The sequence below is a fragment of the Mytilus californianus genome, unplaced genomic scaffold (genome assembly GCF_021869535.1).
Source record: "Mytilus californianus isolate M0D057914Y unplaced genomic scaffold, xbMytCali1.0.p SCAF_12, whole genome shotgun sequence".
NCBI lineage: Eukaryota > Metazoa > Mollusca > Bivalvia > Mytilida > Mytilidae > Mytilus > Mytilus californianus.
Window position 1 is genome coordinate 28,116,618 of NW_026262604.1, and position 20,905 is coordinate 28,137,522.

Consider the following 20,905-nt stretch of genomic DNA (forward strand, 5'->3'; position numbering starts at 1 on the left):
AATTGGGTAAGTTAGCAAGTTACTTTTATTCACAGTCGGCATATATGTACACAATTATAATAAATGAAACACGAGCTCTGAAACGCTCTTGAAATGACTGTCATGATATAAATTTAAGGATGTTTGCTACTCTGTTTCAAAATAACAAGCTTTATAAAAGACTGTTATAAATTGATAGTATATAAATAAAGTAACTAAAAAAGCAGAAAAAAATGATGGGTCCGTGTGCTTGTTTTCGAGATATAAGCCATTGAAAATCTGGCGGGAAATGATTCTCTCTAGACTTCTCATACATTTAACATTGACACCTTTTGTCTTTCAAAAACAATGAAAAAATAACAAGGATTTAATAATATTTTCAAAGATGACATTTTAAACTATATGCAATCAAATTATGGAAAGAAATGTAGGGGTTAGTGGGCAAAATTTTTAATGGCACTACATGGATAAAACCAGAGGATTCCGAATATCTGGCAAAAATTCAAAAACAAGAGGAGCGAACATCCTTAATGCAGTTTCATTCAAATACTAATAAATAAAAAGGCATCCAAATATAATGAAAGCAAATGTATAAAGAATAAATGTCAAAAATTAGAGACTTGTGATTACAGAAATGAACGATGTACAGAAATAAGAAATCACCTAATTGCAGAAAAATGAAATAGTAAAGACAACTTTACATAATTAGCGTTATTTTTAAATAATTTAATTTTGGATGTAACACGTCTTCTGATTGGCTGAAAGTGTTTTGTCTATCAGCTCATAGACATGATTTTGTCATGTGACCGTGACGTCACCAACGTTTTTTTCAAAATTTACTCCTTAAAAATGGAATTTAGAATTAAATTATAAGGAATGACTGTAATATGTTTTCTGTCTATTCGAAATAACCTAAAAAATGTGGTGCACACTTTTAAATAATCCGCTACGCGGGTTATTCAGTGTGCACACATTTTTGATGTTATTTCTTCATAGACAGAAAAAGTATTACAGTCATTCCTTAAAGATAAAAACAAATGCACTTAACATTAAGAAATTAAGGACCCTCATATATTAATGCAGTTACAAAGTATATCGAAATCTTTAGCAAGCTGGAAACATTTGTACTTTGGTTGCAATAATTAATTAAGTTATTTAGAAGCAGATGAGGAACTCCTTCAACAGTTCAATCAATACAATATTGCATACTAGCTGGTCCAGGAACACATAGTCCCTAGTGTGGAAAGTGTATGACTTGCAATTTGTTTTGCATACCCCTTCCTTTATTTCTCCATGTGTAATGCCTCAAATAGCAAGTAGGAGGATGAAATTAGACTGTAAAAAAATTGGGTCATGAATTTTAAAGTAAAGTAGTGATTTGGTCTAGCTGAAAAAGGTTAAAAATTAGCATGTCTGTCGCTGTCAAAAGAATTCAAGACCAAAAAAGTGTTGATTAACTACATGTAGTTGGACAAAACTTATAAAATAAGTCTTGGATTGTTTTCATAGGGCATGGGTCGTTTTCATACGAAATGAAAACATATGACGGTATCAAATGATTTGTCTTTCAGTCAACATAAAATCGGCATTTGTATTGTTAAAAAGAAGCTACTGTAAATATATTGGAATAAAGAGTACTAGTATTTAAAACATTATGTGAAGAGGAAACATTTACATCTATGTATTGTCCTTCAAATATTTTCATTATGTACATGTGGGACATGTATACTTGCCTCCCCATGCCGCTAAACTTATATTTGCTTGAGAGCAACACAAACACATCTATTGCCATGGCACGTTTATTCAGGAGAGACAGAGTACAACACATGACAAATTACATCATTACACAAAGAGACACAACTCTCACGACCTTACTTTAATACACATACGACCATACATATACATAACATTATAAATCCTTCCAATAAAGTAATTCACAATTTATACTTCCAAACCGAAGCAACATTCCCCCCTTTTTCTTCTTGGGTAACTAATAGAACTAAAATTGGATAAATAAATCAAACAAACAAGTTTGACATACAGAATGTGGCGTGCTTGTGTAAAATCACAACATAAGAACAAACTGTAAAAATCAGTTGGAAAGGGCTTGAATTATCAGATCGACACAACGTATATGAAATAACTCATAGTTACTGAAAGCTAGCTCAAAGCAAATTACAACTAAGAAATAAATCCTGTATTCCTAGACTGTAAAATAAATCACCAGAATTCCTGTTTTCATATAAAATATGTACCATATTTAATTCATATATACCATAGTTTATCAACTAAAACATAATTTGAAAGGATGGTTTACAAGATGAACTGTCATTTTGATGTAAGATAATGGTGGCCATAATTAGTTCAAACCCTTGTCGTCAAAAAGAATCTGATACGTAATTGTGCATTTATATATGGCAGACAACATAATTATGCTATACTATTGTTTACATGTTACCCCCTTTTTGCTCCTTACCGTAATTTGGAAGGTTATTCATCGAACTTTAAAACGGAATTCGAATTTTATTGCTATATAGCATGCAATAAAGTTACATTTTATATTATTTCCAGTGAGGATGCCAACGGCTTAGAATTCAGGTCAATAGAAGAAAAATCATAGCCCGAATAGATGTGATATGTAATTATATAATCATTTTGATATAAGAAGATGTGGTATAATTGCCAACGAGACAACTATGAACCAGAGACCACATGCCGTAAATGTACGCGATTTAGGTCACCGTATGTGGTATTCTATCACCCGTTTACAATTCATTAAGTATCGTTTTCACGGAATTTCTACGCCAGTAATTATAGATCAAAAGTAGGTAAGCCTAGATGAAACTCATTTTTAATCTGTACCTACTGACTTATAATATATAGCTCTTTATGAAGAAATTAGCTAATATTTACTGGGGAATCATAAAACCTAGCAATTTTTATTTTATTCACCCTTATGTTCTATTTATATTAGCAGATCACAATGAGTCAAATATGTCTTCGTTTCATTGGATGTTATCTTTCAAATGATATTAAAGATGCAGTTTGATTTTCACTTTCATTTCAGCTCAAACGCAGGCCACGCCATCGTTCTACGCCCTTGACAATCCATGTTACGATAAAGATAAGTTGTGTTCTTCATCATGTGAGGTCGTGACCATGAAAAATGACGTGGTGTGCGAGTATTGTTATTGTAAAAACCCAGAAAATAAGAGTAGGTAATATGTGTATAAAACTATAAATACGTGTACATAACATTTCTTTTATAAGAAAATCCGTTATTGTATCAAAAATTTCAAAAATCTACTGCTATTAACAGCGCAGATGGAAAAGGGGGAAACCGTAATGTAAGATCAGGTAAACAAACGTGGACAGAAGACATTATCTACCAATCCATTCTGAAAGAAAATTGTAATACAAAAAACAATTTATCAACGAATATGACAAACTTCAATTTACTTATAGGAACGCATGGACGATATGAAAAAGCGAATACATATCGCTATATTATCTCACTTATTGTTCACGTGCTCTATGATTCTGTGTTATTTGTTCATCAAGATCACAATCGGTAGACCTCGGTACAAAACAGTTAATTGGCAGCCAAAGTTTTCGATCAACAATCAACAAATGAAATATGTTTCGTCGATTATACGTTACGGATTCGTAATAGATATGGAAAAAAAAGTACACATAATACTAAGTTTAGTATATATACATGCATTGGTTCAATAAATTCTTTAACATTATAATCAATCGAAAATTATGTCATATGACTTTAACAATTAAGACTAAAAAATTGAACGATCAAACAGTAGACGTTATCGTTATGAATGTAGAACTATGGGGGAAATTCCTGCGGAACAAAGCCAAAAGCGAGGGAAAACTGAAACGCTATCTGTACAACTAATGAAAACACCAAAGAGAAACTAATTTCATTCATCTGTTTCAGGAACCATTGTGATACACATTCATTTTAAGATTACCAATTAATGAAATAATTTTAAAAGACTGTTCTTGAGCCAGAATCTTCAGTCTACACACTAACTGACTGTGTCATATTATAGAGCACAAATACAAACATGTGATCCAACTTCCTTCTAACCCACGTGTCTTATCTATAGGGAAAACGGTACTATTACATTTTCCTAGCATTAGGTTGGCCTTTTGTGTACCCAAGGCAGGTGAAGGAAGTCAACTTAGGAACGCTGTTATTGGATGTAAGGGTACAATATATTTTTTTATTTATCTATGAATAACTGCAGTGTGTATATTTACAATATAAATTTTGAAACCCATTGAAACATTTTCTAGAGAATTATTCGAAAAGACTTCCAAAATTTCATAAATTTAATGTAAAATGACGGTGGGCATGGATAACATAAACAAGCTCCGTTGGAAGTTGGTCATGATACTATTTGGCTTCAATTTTTAAAACAGAGTAATAAAGTACTTACACCACACATAACTGTTTTGTCCAGGTTTTTATTATAAAAAGGGGTAAATTTAGAAAGCGTTAGTATTGTCGCCTATGGCAGAATAAATAGTACCGTTTTCCCTATACTGAAGATAGCAAGGGAAATCAAAATCAATCAGACTTCAGTTATATTACACTATTTTGAAGCTTTTGATTAATACGTTTGATTTTTATCACCAAGAATAGAAATTTTTCACTGAGACCAATACTGTGTTGAGAAAAGTGCTGAGTCATCATAATAAGTCAAATTGATGGGTACTGATATAAAACTTCATTCTAGGATTTCAATATTAACTATATTGTATAAAATGCACCTAACTCTAGTTCTTTTGTATTTGTTTTCACCTTTCGCAATGATTAATTCAATTGGAAACACAAGAATTCAAGTCGCGACAAATATTTTTAACTGAAATATTTGCCTTTTTTGCTGTGTAATTCCCTAAATGTATCCCTTGGGTATTTCTCAAGACATAATCTATTAAATTGGGAAATTGTCTGGTTAAGTTTGTACTGTTTATGGAGTAAGGCAATATTTGGTCACAATAGAAGCATTTTCAGTATAAAAATTGTACATCTAAGAAAAAAAGAGGCCCAATTGAGGCTAAATTTAGGTAGATTTTATATTCTCCTGTGTAAAGAATTGATCAGATTCTTGGCAATTCATGCAGCAAATGTTTGAATAGTGCTTCATTTTGTAGTTTCTATCTTTTATTATATCAAGCATATATAATTTTTCATTTTCGACTGTTTGAAAAGACTTTTGTTGGAAATGAATACTCCCAAGGGACATAATTCAGCTTTTTCATAGACTGATACAGGCAATAAAGGCAACTTTACAGCTGAGTATTTTGCATATTTAATGTTATAAGTGTCTAATATCTTTGTTTTTATCATCCCAAGACAGAATAATGGATTTTATAACAAGTTCTGAAATTTTGAACCACAATATGGCATATACTAAAGCATGGAATGGAGATTAGTATGAAAAATCTTGAATTTGTGCTTATGTTGTAAATTTTGGATAAATTGAATACAAATTGAATGGAATTGTCATTTTTATCTGTTTAAATGGTATTGTTTATTATTCTTTTTAAATAAGATAAGATATGATTGGATACAGGTAGTTTATTAAGCCTTATCTGAAAGAAGTACAGAAAGAGGTAAACCAGCATATAGGGGTGGGGACATGAAATGGTCCATGTTTCTTTAAGTAATGGGGACATACAAGAATTTATTAAAGCCAAGGTTTTGACAATAACCCAGTATAGCATTAATGGTGTCATAAGAATTCTTTATATCTTTATGTCACAGTATAGGGAAAACGGTACTATTACATTTTCCTAGCATTAGGTTGGCCTTTTGTGTACCCAAGGCAGGTGAAGGAAGTCAACTTAGGAACGCTGTTATTGGATGTAAGGGTACAATATATTTTTTTATTTATCTATGAATAACTGCAGTGTGTATATTTACAATATAAATTTTGAAACCCATTGAAACATTTTCTAGAGAATTATTCGAAAAGACTTCCAAAATTTCATAAATTTAATGTAAAATGACGGTGGGCATGGATAACATAAACAAGCTCCGTTGGAAGTTGGTCATGATACTATTTGGCTTCAATTTTTAAAACAGAGTAATAAAGTACTTACACCACACATAACTGTTTTGTCCAGGTTTTTATTATAAAAAGGGGTAAATTTAGAAAGCGTTAGTATTGTCGCCTATGGCAGAATAAATAGTACCGTTTTCCCTATATTGGAGAGCCCTGATTTAGTAGGTGGTTAACATTACTGTAAATCAGGTTTCCGTTCGGTTTCCCTCTTTATCCATTCTGGATTTGTATACACAACATATGGCAGTCACAAATACAAATATTTAAAGACCTGTCTCATAATCTTTGCTATACTAAACAGCTTTGAATGGATTATAATTTTATTTAGAGAAGTGTATTTAACGTAGAAATATTTTTGAAATTTTCTCTATGTACTGTTACGTTTATATATAAAACAAATGCTATGGTTCATTCGTTTTCTGTAATATTTATCTTAGTTTCATGGCCGACGACTGTTCCAACTGTACCGACAACGATTCAAACGACGCTATCAACATCTGGAACAAAATCTCCATATATCACTGTTAATAACATTACATATGTGACCTTGAGGAACCCATGTGAACTGAAATTTGCCATGTGCCCGACATTTTGTGAAAAGTCTAATGTGTCATACCATGGTCGTATTTGTGAAAATTGTTATAATTGTCCAAAAGTTCCTCCGAATGACATGTTTGGTAAGTTCTATCGATATATTCAAAAGTTCTTAAGTGTAAAAATGAAGGCACGTATGTACCTTAAATGTTAACAGCAAATATAGCTTTGTATAGATCACTGATATGTAATCATGTGTACAACAAAAATTAAACTTGTTTAAGATGCCTTTGACATTGCATTGTGAAAAGTCATATTCAACATGTGTGTTCAACTTTCTTCAAAAACTATTTTCCCAGAGACAAATTATCTACATTATCTTTAAGAAGCCACAACAAATGACAACGTCAAGGTACTGATGATTGAACGGAACAAGGGAAGACCGTATACCGAATGATTTTACTATACTTTTTATAACAATATTTGTTTTATTTTTTTGTTATATGGGCTAAAACCATGCTCTTGCTTATAGCATGTTATCCTCTGTTGTATTTTGAAGTAATTATTAATAAACTTTAAGGTGCTGATATAGTTACCACCTGTTTAAAATATCTTTCTCGGTAAACCTCTCAATTGCTGTTTGTTTTGTTTTTTAACAGGAAAACGCGACAATCCATTAGGAAACGTCGTTATCTCTGGTCATAAGTTAAAGCGAGAAAATGGTAAAGAATCATACAATAGGAAAACAAAGCGATGTGTTCCGTTCTTCTGTCCTTTGTTCCGTTGCCCTCCTGGAAAAGTGTTTGAAATAGGACCTGAAGGATGCCAAATATGCCGATGTATTACAAAGCAACAGGCAGGTAAAGCTATTATTTCATTTTTAAAACACATCGTATATATGTGAATAATAGGAGATAAACGTCAATCAGACAGCAACCAAACACAATGTTTGTTTTTTTATAAAAGGTAGCTAGATGTCACCATACGTTATTTGACAACTATAGACAGATGGACAGGTATATATACTGACCGACTTTAGAAACGCAACACTAGATTATTCTTTTTAATTCCCATTTTCAAATATGCAATTTTTGTTAAACAAATGTATGAACATAAATTTCATTCATTACTTCATTGTTTAAAAGAAAATTGCAGTTCGAAAGTTGAATTGGTAACGTTATTTTTAATTTTCAAATAATGTGGTATGCACTGAAACCCTGGTTTTCCCCTTACCAATTGATGTGTCACCGTCGAAAGCAATGACTATCTGTAACCAACGCCAAAATGATTGTCAGAAAGGTCAACCAATCCTTTTCGGCATATATTGGGTTCTGTTTTGCACCTTCTGATTTTGCCTTTGTCCCACCCATTACAGTGTGTTTTGGCAATTATGCGGTTGAAACTTTAGGGCTTTAAATGTTTTTCTGCAGTCGATTCTTTGGCATTTCAGTTAATGGGAAACATGTATGGCATGAATCTGTGTGCCATGGCATTCGGCAATTTGATTAGGAGTTGACGTTGATGCCGTAAACATGTCTCGCAAATGACGTTGCGTAATCAAATTCTATTGACGTGGCCTTGTCACTACATATTGATCTGGTCATTGATGATCATCAACAAATCCCGTCTGCCTGCATCGTTGTTTGAAGGAAAGTAAGACGAGTTTCTGACGTCAAATTGTCTGGTTACAACACGTTCACGTTTTCATGTCTGCAATATTCTTATGGGCTGATTCAGTTTTTTATTGCTCAGTCTTGGCAATACGGAGATGGAACATTGTTTAACTGATTGAAGTGTGGGTATGGATTGAAAGAATTGTTTCACGAAGAACAAAAAATTAAAAAAATCATTTATGGGTTCCAAATTTCGCTTTAAGAAATTCGTGCGACTTCAATAATGCGGTATGTTCAATAACCACAGGTAAGTCAGATTTTGATTTTTTTCTTAACAGAAAGAAGTATGGTAAGCATGAATAGTAGTTGTACAAATGTATGAGGATCAAACATGATTTGGTAAAAACAATCAACAAAATGAGTGTTGCGTTTTTAATGTTAGTCAGTGTATTATACAATTTGTCATTTGCTTTACGATTTAATGAGTGACAATTTTTTGACAGCTCACCGATTAAACAAAATATATAATGTAACCGTCTAGACAACTTGAAATCTATGTCCGAACTATCTTAGTAAAATTTTAATTGAAGGTAGTGACGATTTCTCTGATGATACTAATTTAGATCTGTTTGAGTGTGTGTTTCGATATATTAAATCTTCAAATAGATTTTCTCGATAGCTCAATAACTTATTTGTATACTATCCTTTTCCTTGGAATAAAACATATTAGTTGTGAAACACATTCATACACTTATATTATTTTATTTTTATTTATTATTCTTTCTTTTTTTTTCTTTTTACATTTGACCTGATTGTACTCAAAATCGTCTTTCCATAACTATTATTCTATTCTATTACTGAATCTAACATGTTTGTAAAGTCGTGTGTATGCGAGTAAGAATGAGCGAGTGATTGGATAGGTGTGTAGTCTAATTTCATTCGTATGTCTTGTCCTGTACATATTGTCTTGTCTTGTGTTAAACATGTTTGTAAACTAAAAAAATCTTTGTTAATTGTGAATCTGTATATATCTATGTTGAGGAGACCCACACGTAGCCTCTGGCTGTTGGCTGTTGTCCTCTTTAAATAAAAAAAAAAATTAAAAATTAACTTGAAATCGACCAGAAATCAGACATGAGCACCAAATTGAAATAAACAACAAAATACAACCACGGTCCAAAACCTGATAAATCTAATATATTATATTGATACCGGTACATATCAATTTTTGCAAGGCCAAACACGACTTGCCAAAATACCATTATCATATAAATAAGGCCACAGCAGTTTGCCGATGTTCTTATCTCGTAAATCGATTAAAAGAGACAAATCAAGGCAACCGAGGGAATCACATGAGCTCCAACAGAAGCGAGACCAGATCCGTCGACAGGGTAAGTGTTTCCTGCTTCAGTATCTTGCATCACCCGCTATGCGTATTAACATCCAGTCAGTCAATAGTTACAATCGGGAAAATGACCCATTCGGTAAAAATACTAATCAGACGAATTGTTTGGTAACTAACGATACAATACCGCGAAAACATGTCGCTATCGATTTGAAACACAGGCATAGTGTACTGCATGGTCATTCAAATCGTGATGGTGACAGTGAAAAGTATGTAACGGCGATTTCAGTTGTTCATCTTCATAACGATGCTCGTATAAGTAAATCAAAGCACGTTTTATGTTATTTTCTGATGACAACGGAATAACTTTGTCCTGTACTTTAATATTGGAGTCTATAAATCAATTGTTTCATGTACACTTATGACAATGTATACAATTATTTAGTAAAATAAAATATTATTGTTATATTTAAAGCAACAAGTACCCTTGTACCGTTAACGACATCAGCGACAACCTCAACAAAGCAGGCTCATTCAGGTATTATAGCGTTACAATATTGCAGACAGAGTAGACCTTTAAGTTAGATAATTTTTGCAATTTTTTTAGTCCCTGTTGATCATATAATTCTTAACGTTTCTACATATTTATACACCGCTGCAGACATTAACAAAATGATTGGATAAGAGCGTTCCGGACGATGAAGGCTAATCATAAAAAGCACGCAATTTATAAAGTATTTTTTTGTATTTAGTCTAGAACATTTTTATTTAACTTTTTGCGATGATTTTTTTTAAGATTAATTTCGAAATAAGAATAACATCGCGAAAAAATTTCTTTCTATATATTTAATGTTAGACAAGCATAATCAAGGACAGCAAAATGCGGAACTAATACCTCGTGAACAGGTTTGGCTTTAGAAGTTGGGAAACCTAAATTCCGTGAAATTAACCACTTAACTGTAAATATTTAGGTTTAAAACGGGGGTTTGGGGTGCTACAGATACGCAAACAGTACACACAAACTTCCTGCATTCTCGATACAAATTGATGTGTTGCTATTTTAGGGTCGAAACCTGATCCTACCGAGCTGTTTTGTTTACCGAGCCCAGAATACTGCCACAGTGACTGTCTGGTACACAATATTACAGTCGATGATTGGCATTGTTTCTTCTGTCGCTGTCCACAAGGTTTGAATATGGTTTGCATTTATCTTTAAATTTATTTACCTTGGACTTCACCCCAAGGCGATCATTTATCTGTAACGGTTGATAATATATTTTTTTTATTTTTTTTTTTGTATTCCTCGTCATAGCTAAGGTATAAAATAAGATTATTTATAAGTGCCAATGATACTGTTGCAACTATCCAACAGAGTCCACCTGCTTTGATTAATGCAATCCTTTAAACTCGTCGCAATTTGATAAGTTCACATTTGATACAAACCATGGACTCAATATTAAGTTCTGCGGTACTAACATCCATCTGTAAGATAAATGCATAATATGTCAATGTACAGTTTTGATTCTTCTTTTATTCTGAATTTTAATCAAATTCAATTTATTAACAAACAGTTTGTGTCCTTTGTTTAGGAGAAGTGTTTATGGCCATGTTAAATCCTTGTAACCACAAGGTTCGTGTTTGTCCATCATACTGTACGATCCGACATTTAGAGGATATCATTCTTGAAACCATACGATGTGATTACTGCGACTGTAAGACAACAAAAAAGCAAGGTATGTACACCGTATGGCTGCGCAACGTTAACGACGAATGGGAAGTAAGAAATATATTGAACTTTAATGAATGTTCGAACAGACGTATACATTGGCTGCTTTTCTTCGAACAGTCCTCGTTGGAACAATTGCCCAGTGATATTATAGACCTGACTTGGTTAAAATTTTTAGACCTAATTTATTAATGCATTTTGAATATAGAATACCGAATATCACCGAACGCGACAATGTTTCTAAACAATCACCGCAGCCAAACGGACAACCTCTATAAGTTTTGTTATTAACATAGCCATAGGGCTCGTTTACCTATAAGTGGCCTTGCATACTATCAAGGATGTATTGTGTGGCGCTGCAATCATAAATAACGTGACTGCGTATCTATATATCCATACATTTTGAAAATCATTCGTTGGGTTCAAGAGGACTTATACTTTCTTGTTGCGTTGGTCAAGTCCATCTCTTCTGTGCAATCATAGATTTTTATATCTTTCTTTATGTTTGTATCACCACTTAAAATTAATCATCTAAAATAAAGATTGCATACATGTAGGATAGAGCATAACGAATTATCATACTAAAGTTATCGCCACGTCTGTAATTTTATGATGGTTCCTTCAGTCATCTTCAACCAATATTTTACAATGATAGCATGTTGGCATACAATTACAGTAATACTGCACATTAATTCTTATCATTGGAACGAATTGAAAAATTGGATGTTATGAAGTGTTTAAGTCATCTTTATTAAATAAAAATTAACTTTAAGATGTATATTCACTGTGTAGCATCACCACCGGATATAGATACCCCCGACGCGGTGGAAAAAAATGTGAAGTCAGGTAAGGTCTAATTCTACTTATTTTCATTGTACTCTATGTTTTGCTGACAAGTAGAGTTTTATGATACTGATTCCTAATAATGTAGCCACTATTTAGGGCCCATTATGATCCTTAAGTGGCTTTTTTTCTCTTCAAATGGCCAGAATAGGACCGGGTAGCACCTGTTCAAAGAAGCATGTGACGAGTTCAAACTTGTTAAAGACATATTTATCCTTCAACTATTTATTTGACGCTTTGGTAGAACAAAATTATATCATTTTTAAGCTTTAACAACACTTTGTTTTGAAATAAACTAATGTTTTCACAGAGAAATTCATGTAAATAAAGCTGATAAATTGTACGGCGGTTATTTTTTTACTTTACGGGGAATAGAATAGGTACTTTTTGCTTTCATGGTTTCTTTGCTTCGGGGGTACCTATATCCGGTGGTGCTGCTATACAATGATATTTATACGTCTTGTACATCTATATTTGAAAGACACCTGTAATTATTCAGAACCATCTGAAGATTTCCTCATGTACTTGAAACGCTAGTTTCCAAAATGTTTGTAAAGATATTGATGTTTTTTTGTATAGTTGTGATCTTTTTTATTGTTTTTTTTTTTACTTATTTTTACAGACCTAGAACGAGAATCAAGATTCGTACTCCAGGATGATTCTAAAGTTACAAATATTGGTAAGTTAAATATTGAGTAAATCCAGAACTAAATTTAGAAACTCTGTTGCATCATGGGAATGGCACTGGGTTAAACGTTTCTAGATTGGACAAAGAAGGTAATTTGGACTGCAGCTGTGTAATTTACTAGTAAGCGTCAAAGTACAAAGTTAGTTAATTTAGATTTAACTCAGCACTTTAAAATAATTGAAAGCATGTCAATGTTTAAGCGATGACAAATTTGACAAAACAAATTAAAACAAACCCATAACCCCCCCCCCCCCCCCCAAAAAAAAATAATAAATCGCAAAAATAATATATATCTGAATAAAACAAAGCAAAACAATGATTGATTGGTTGTTGAAAAAACAAAAACAAAAAAAACACATTTAGAAACAGAAGTACCAAATCCTCCAAATTATTGACCTCCACTGTTATATAATTAAAAAACTGCGATGGACCAATACTCTTTGAATGCATGCATTTGTCCTTAGTGTTAATCTAAAATAAAACGCTGCATATAATACACGTTGCAGTATACTGAATAATAAATAATTTTACATAAAATTGCGTTTAAGAAAAACACATATAGAAAATTGATAACTTGCGAATTTAAATATTTTTTGTTACTTGATAAAAGCATATCAGCATTGGTCTGCTCGATCATTTTTATAACCCTACACCATCCTTCAAATACGTCTTTGTCGGAATTTTGCCTCAGTTTTCTACATTAGACTATTTTTGTCGTCTTTTTTAAAGTTAGCTATTCATCTATTTTTCCATATCCTCATAATCTTCTTTGACGGATCAATCAAAAGAACGTTTAAACCAACGGGTAAACATTCTAAAAATGATTTGAATCTGATAAACAGTTTTACCTCTCTTCAAATATATCAGGAATTGCCAGAACTGTTCAACTGACACCTTTAGACCACTTTCCATTAAAGGCGATCCTACCTTAGAACAATTTTGGACAGTTCTCCCCTATAGCTGATTCTGACAATAAAAATCACTACATGAAAAAGAAAATTGAAAAGTAAAGGAATAGCACCTGTTTTGCTGTTCTTCGTTACATAGTCACTACTGGGCCTTCAACACGGAGAAAACTATTACCTCACTACAAGTTTAAGACGATCTCTAGTCCCCATATGATAGTAATTTTCTGTATATCAATATATAAATAACACATAGATGAAAGAGTGATAGAGCAGATTGATACCCCGAGAAAACAATGTCAAATGAGGTGATTTGCGACAGTAAAACTACAGATTGACGTACGCAAAGCTTCAAATACAACACAGTTATCTCTTAATTGAACATGTGTCGGGATTTTTTTTTCTTCATTCATTTAACATTGACATTTTTGTCTTTCATAGACTTTGAAAAAAAAAATAACTAGAATTTGATGAGATTTACAAAAATGGCTTTTAATACTATATCTATTAAATTGTGAAAGGAAAAGTAGGGGTTAGCGGGCAATTTTTTTAATAGCACTACATGGATAAAACCAGAGGATTCAAAATATCTGACAATAAGTTAGAAAAGAGCAGCGAACATCCTTAATGAAGTTTCAGTTATATCTAAAAAGAAGATCAATAAACATCTTGCACTCTACCTGATTTACTAAATGCTGTTTGCTTACCGTCCTTTGGCAAATATTACATACAACATTACAACGATGTATTGCTGAAAGTAAAGCATGTAACATATTTGATGTCATTGGACCAGTCTTCGGATTCAAAGTTTGATTAATGTTACAGAATATGATTGATTGTTTGATTGGTTGGTGTTTAATGCCACTTTCAGCACTATTTACAATTTCGTGGCGGTAAGTTTTTAATGATGTGATGGAGGAAACAGGAGTGCCCGGAGAAAACCACCATCTTCGGCAGGAAAACTGACATTCCTAGTCAATTAAGATTAGATTCTAATGCACCTATCACGTACAGGCTAGTAATATAGCAGTTCGACTGCTTAGACCACTCGGCCACCAAATCCCGTACCACTTAATGAAGTTTCAGTTCTATTTACAATGAGGATCAATAAAAATTTTGCACTTGACCTGATTTACTAAATATTGTTTGTTTACCGTCCAGTGGCATTACATGCATAATAACGACGATGTATTGCTCAAAATAAAGCAGCACACAGCATCTTTATATTGCATTGTCAGGTGCTATTGGATGAAAATAAAAAAGACAATATGAAAATGGACATTGATAAATGAATTGCCAGTGTATTCAGCATCTTATGCTATTAGCATGTATCGTTACAATGAATTCACAACTTTTCTGCAAGTGTTTAGAAAATAACATAAAATTATTTGAAATTGCAATGTATGAAATTCTTTCAAATGAAAATGTATGGAATTTTTTCGAATAACAAATTATGAATTTCTTTCAGCCATAGCATCAACCCTTCATTGTCTTGAATTACCAAGTGACTGTCCATCGTACTGTCATGCATTCACAGTTCACAACAACGCCTGGAAATGTCATGTGTGTCTCTGTCACGGAGGTTTGTTTTCTTAAAATCATTTTGAGGGTGAATCATGACCGATAAACAATATTTAAGTATACGCTGAGTTTTAAAATTCGCGTAACTTCATAACCCTTGTACAAGGGGTAAACCGATATAACAAAAATTATCCACTAGGCAGGATGTAAATAAAAGTGATATCATTATGAAAGAACGACAAACAATGAATAAATTCCTGACATGGGACCAATTAGAAAGTTTAAGAATAATACCATTGTTTTTCTCGTTTGAGTTGTTTCACATTTTTCATGTCGGGGCTTTTTATAGACGACTATACGGTATGGGGTTTTCTCATCGTTGAAGGTATTACAGTTGTCTATAATTGCTTACATCCACTTTATTTGAACTCTGATGCCATCATCCGGGATAGTTGTTTCATTGGCAATCATCCCACATCTCCTTTTTTAAATATGATTTATGAAATACAATCTGCAGGGCACAATGTGAATTTTTTTTTATTACGGCTTGTTGCAGGTACAAAGGGATCGTTAAAATCGTATAAATTTGATCACATTATTACATTGTCTGCAAAAAAAATACCCAAACGATTGCCCATTCAAATAAAACCTTTCTCTCTGTAATACATGATAAATAATCAATACTGTAACAATTAATGGGAGGGTTGATCGCTCACTAACATGTTTTACCCTGCCTATCTATATGTCTATATATGCCTGTCCCAAGTCAGGGGCCTATAGTATAGTGATTGTTGTTGGTTCATGTCTGCCATATTTGTTTTCGAAACTTGTTTTGTTATAAATTAGGCCATCGGTTTTCTCGGTTAATTGTTTTCAAATTCTGTTCATGTCGGGGCCATTTATAGCCGATTTTTCGATATGGGTTCTTCGCACTGTTGCAGGCCTTACGGTAACTTTAATTGCTCATTACCACTTATTTTAATCTAATGGATAATTGTGTATGAGAATATTTTGATGCATGGTTCATTTATCTGTTAATGTAATGAGCTTATCAGATATTTTTTTCGTAATTTAAACGCGAGGCAATCATCGTTCATCAGGGTTAATAAGTTCATGAACAGTGGCAATTAAAAAGATTCGAACGTAGAATTTATCTGTTCATGGGACAGACTTTTTCAAACTATTCTTGATAAATGCAAATTGATATAGATATAATAGATTGCCAATGCAACAACTTGCATTCACAAAGCGAAAAGACTATGATATTTACGACTATGTGTAATCAAGTCCATAAAAGCAGAAGACCATATTTATGTTCTAAATTCACTTTTTCAAACGAACATAAATAATAATTTGTATGTGTTTATCAAAACAGCTTCTTTAAATCCGGATTTAGGTTGAAATGGGTATGTTAAATATAGCACTTGCCTATAAAATTGCATGGTAAAATTTAATATGAAAGTTAAGCCAAAATGAATGCAGGTAACATATAGAATATGTTTAGTTTGTTTTTATCTGAATTAATACCTATTTAGATATTTTTATAAATTATATTAAACTTAATATTTTTAATATCTTTTTTAATAGTTCTCATCCCAAGAACATTCATCCATCATCTACATTCATCGTCATTAACATCAGGAATTGCATCGACATCAATCTTAACATTACCATATTATACGAAGCCACATTCATCGAAAACAGCAGAAAGTCACACAACCAGTGACGTACCAGTCACAACTGTTAACCGGTCGTCGCCCCTACCAACTAGTGAAGTACCAGTCACAACTGTTAACCGGTCGTCGCCCCTACCAACTAGTGAAGTACCAGTCACAACTGTTAATCGGCCGACTACACTACCTTCTAGTGAAGTACCAGTCACAACTGTTAACCTATCATCTCAACTACCTTATAGTGAAGTACCAGTCACAACTGTTAACCGGCCGTCTTCACTGCCTTCTACGGAAGTACCAGTAACAACTGTTAACCGCTCTTCTCCGCTACCTTCTAGTGAAGTACCAGTCACAACTGTTAACCGGTCTTCTCAACAACCTTCTAGTGAGGTACCAGTAACAACTGATAAACGACCATTGCCATTACCTACTAGTAGCTCTACTTTGTACCCAAACATTACTTATATCAACAACCCTACAACTAACGGTGGAACTATTAGTTGTTTTATATGCAATTCTATAAATTGTAATGATAGTGAATTACAGTTATGCGGTTCTGATAAAAAGTATTGTATGAATACCTTTACTGCTTACAATAATGGTACAAAAGATGTATCAAGAAGGTAAGCGTCTTTTTCTTGCAAATGATTCGCACTTTCAGAATCTAATGCATTCTAGGTACTATTTTCAAAAGCGTACATTAAAACGTTGTGATTGGCCAACAGCGTGCTAAACAATGAAAGTTCAACCAATGACGGAACGTTATTTTCATTTTGGTGTACGATCAAAGAAATTATCCACAACCCTTTAGATTCTGAAACGGCGAATTGAGGGGGTTTACCTGCTGTTTGGTTAAGTTCTCCTTTAATTAAGTTACTTGTTTACTCTACACGTTCTTTTATCTATAGAACAGTTAATGAATTTCGTGCCCTATTCCTAGGCTTGACATCGAATGGCTGTTTCCTCATTATAGACAATTGCCAATAAGACCACTATTTAAACTCTAATCGCCCTATTGGCCATGCGTGCTAAAATCCTTCCATACTCTCATGATACTCAGTTGTGTTAAACTACTTCTTGTATATGACAGTCATTTGGTGTTGTGCTTCGTTGAGAATTATTATAAGCAATACACAAACGAAATTGATGAAAACAAAAAATGAAATAATTCAAAAACAAATATTTTTTTTTCGTTCTTTCTAAAAATATTTTGCGCGGCAATTTCACAAAGAACATGTCAAGTTGTTTTGTACAGTTAATGATCCAACCCATGACACCAGTTGCTTGTTTATAGTAAACAAAAACAAAGACAATTGCTCGGTAGATGCAAGGTTAAATGCCAATGTGTTGTATTTTATAACATGCGTGTACAACGTGTCTGGTGCTATCTTGGAAAGTCGTTCAACAGCCATACAAGCACCTGAACAGTATAAGATGACGATGATGGATGGCTGTTTAACATCCAGCGGCAAAATAAATACACATTCAGGGCGATAACTAAGTCTTGTTAATGTACTATGAATATTAACCTTGGTTTGTACTAGACTCACACGCTTAGCCAATTTTTTTACGTGGTAACAGTCCACAGGGAGACATGTCATCCTACCGGGACGCATTGTTCTAGATCTAATCCGACCAGTCCTTGCTCTAACTCATTAATGCCACGTGCTTTGCAAAGAAGCAGCAAATACCAATTTTAAAGTCTTTTGTATGACCCGGCCGGGATTCGAACCCACCACATCCTGCACTCGAGGCGAACACGCTACCACGAATCCACATAGGCGGTCCTCGATAGTATAGGTAAACTGAGTTCTTGCAACCTGTTTATGTGTCTGTCCCAAGTCACGCTAATTTTATCGACTCCGGATAATTTAGAATTTGACGTATTGTATAGATAGCTGTCTATTGTGGAATAGTTAGATTAATAATTTTGATTTTTGTTGTTGATCGGTTGCTGTCTCGTATACGAATGCCCCGCATCTATTATACATATTGCGTAAAAATTTCAAAAAAGGAGTGTTTTGATAATGTTATTTATTAAAATCGTTCAAATATTTGTATTTATAAAATTATTATTATTGGCTGTTGTTTTTCAGTTGTGTATCTGAAGATGAATGCAATAAGAAATGGTGGTTAAAGACAGCAGACGATCCGATGTGTCTTACTTTACAAAATGGCGAATCTGTGGAACTAGCAGATACCAAGGAGTGTGATTTTTGTTGTACAGAAAATGGCTGCAATAAAAATCTGAAAATAGACGACCATATATTTATTGGAAAGGAATAAACGATAATATTTTGTTGTGTCCAGTTGTTAAATAAATTACATATTATTAGTATAATTTGATTTGAGTAAGGAGACAGACTCCAGGAAATGAGGCGGTGTGCACCAACATCAAACAATTACAAAAACACAATAATTTCACACAAAAAGTTGTTTTTCTGTGTAAATAAAATTCATATAAAAAACAAAGCCAGTACATGACGATTAGCAGGTGCATTTCCAGGATTTGATGTAAGAAGACGGCCCCTGAGAGATAAAAGTTGAAGGACCGTCCCTATTTTGGCAACAAAATGGTTGTAATTTTACCTACACATTACATTTTTTTCTTTTATTAGGGTCGGGGGGGGGGGGGGGAGGGGGGTGCACCCCGTCTGTTTCCGCGCCTGATATGAGAGATTACTCTATATGATCTATCATCACTTCTTGTTGCACATAATATTCGTTAGTCTTTCTTAAACTTTGATCGTAATTTCAATAACCGAATTCGTTGCTTTGATAACATATGGCCTTTACAATATTTAGCCTATTAACATATTTCTACTTGTAAAGGGGTGTTGTTGTCGAGTGGTCTAAGTAATCCAACTACTGTATCACTAGCTGTTGTGAGTTCGAATCCCGCACATCGTGGGACGCCCGACTCCAATCTTAAATGACAAGGATTATCAGTTATCATACCGAAGGTCGGTGGTTCTCTCCAGTCACTCCGGCTTCCACCGCAAATAAATACTGACCACCACGAAATAGCTAAATGGCGTTAAAACATCAAATTAATCAATCAATCTGAATTTAATTTACATTTTTCCAAAGGAAACATAGATTTTTCTAGGGCTTGATCATGTGAAACATTAGACATAAGGAAATCATTGATATAAATTACCAAATTGCCTTTTCCAACGTAAGATTTAAGAATTCTTCAACGGTAAAACTGGCTAAAGTGTAAGCTGAAATGTTCTCTTGGACTCTTAAAGTACAAACAAAATGTAATGTAAAGATAGATATACAAGTATCGACAACTGCAAGGTGATAATTGGTAATGCCAATAAAACAAAATGTAAGTTAACACATGTTAATTTGGTGATAATTACAATGACAATATCTGTATTGTCATATAAACATAATTAGTTTGTGATAAAAAAAATAAAAAAAAAATAACAAACACAATATAGCAAAGAAAGAACAATTCTAAAAGAGTGATCACGTGGAAAAAAAACCACAAAAACTCTGATAATGATACGGATATGATACGGGAACGACTCAGGTGTTATAAAATTGAGAATGGAATTCACTTTGATGATCGCGATGTGTCTTTGTTTACAGAAGTGAGGTTTTTTTTTTTATATTGTCAATGACACATTGTGTCAAAATGAGACTTTTTTTACTGCCTATGGGTAAAATCGTACTACGAAGCAAAATTTAACAAAAAGACGTAAATCATTCAAGTTTGTATCAAAATGCCTTTGACGGCAACATGCAGGAATTTGTAACTCTTAGATTTCGACACTGTAAGTGAAACAAATATAGGGGTAGGCCTCTTTGTTACGTGAGTAGTGTTTTAAGAGTAAAAATATTGAAAAAAATAATACTTGTACTTAAAATCGGTTTAACGGGTATCAAAGAATCGCTGCTTTTCATTGTACGTAAATTCTTTTACAATATACAGTACTAGTAGTTTAGTTTAAACATATTTTATTTACTCAAAGTAAAAT

The 20,905-nt window shown here is 33.2% G+C and overlaps 1 protein-coding gene across 1 annotated transcript; it reads left to right on the forward strand.

The window, feature by feature from the left end:
- Nucleotides 1-1,279: 1,279 nt before the first annotated feature.
- On the forward strand, nucleotides 1,280-19,456 carry LOC127722379 (uncharacterized). The gene is made up of 9 exons (XM_052229258.1): nucleotides 1,280-1,316; nucleotides 3,047-3,193; nucleotides 7,262-7,462; nucleotides 10,607-10,747; nucleotides 11,150-11,293; nucleotides 12,752-12,808; nucleotides 15,191-15,304; nucleotides 16,831-17,539; nucleotides 19,013-19,456. The coding sequence occupies exons 1-9, from the start codon at nucleotides 1,280-1,282 to the stop codon at nucleotides 19,200-19,202; spliced, it is 1,740 nt and encodes a 579-aa protein (XP_052085218.1). The 3' UTR covers nucleotides 19,203-19,456.
- The last annotated feature ends 1,449 nt before the right edge of the window (nucleotides 19,457-20,905 follow it).

Coding starts and splice junctions, on each gene's coding strand:
- LOC127722379 (XM_052229258.1), top strand. CDS start 1,280: ATGCCTCAAATAGCAAGTAGGAGGATGAAATTAGACT. Junction 7,463..10,606: donor TATTACAAAGCAACAGGCAG/GTAAAGCTATTA, acceptor TCGATACAAATT/GATGTGTTGCTATTTTAGGG. Junction 11,294..12,751: donor TAAGACAACAAAAAAGCAAG/GTATGTACACCG, acceptor TTATTTTTACAG/ACCTAGAACGAGAATCAAGA.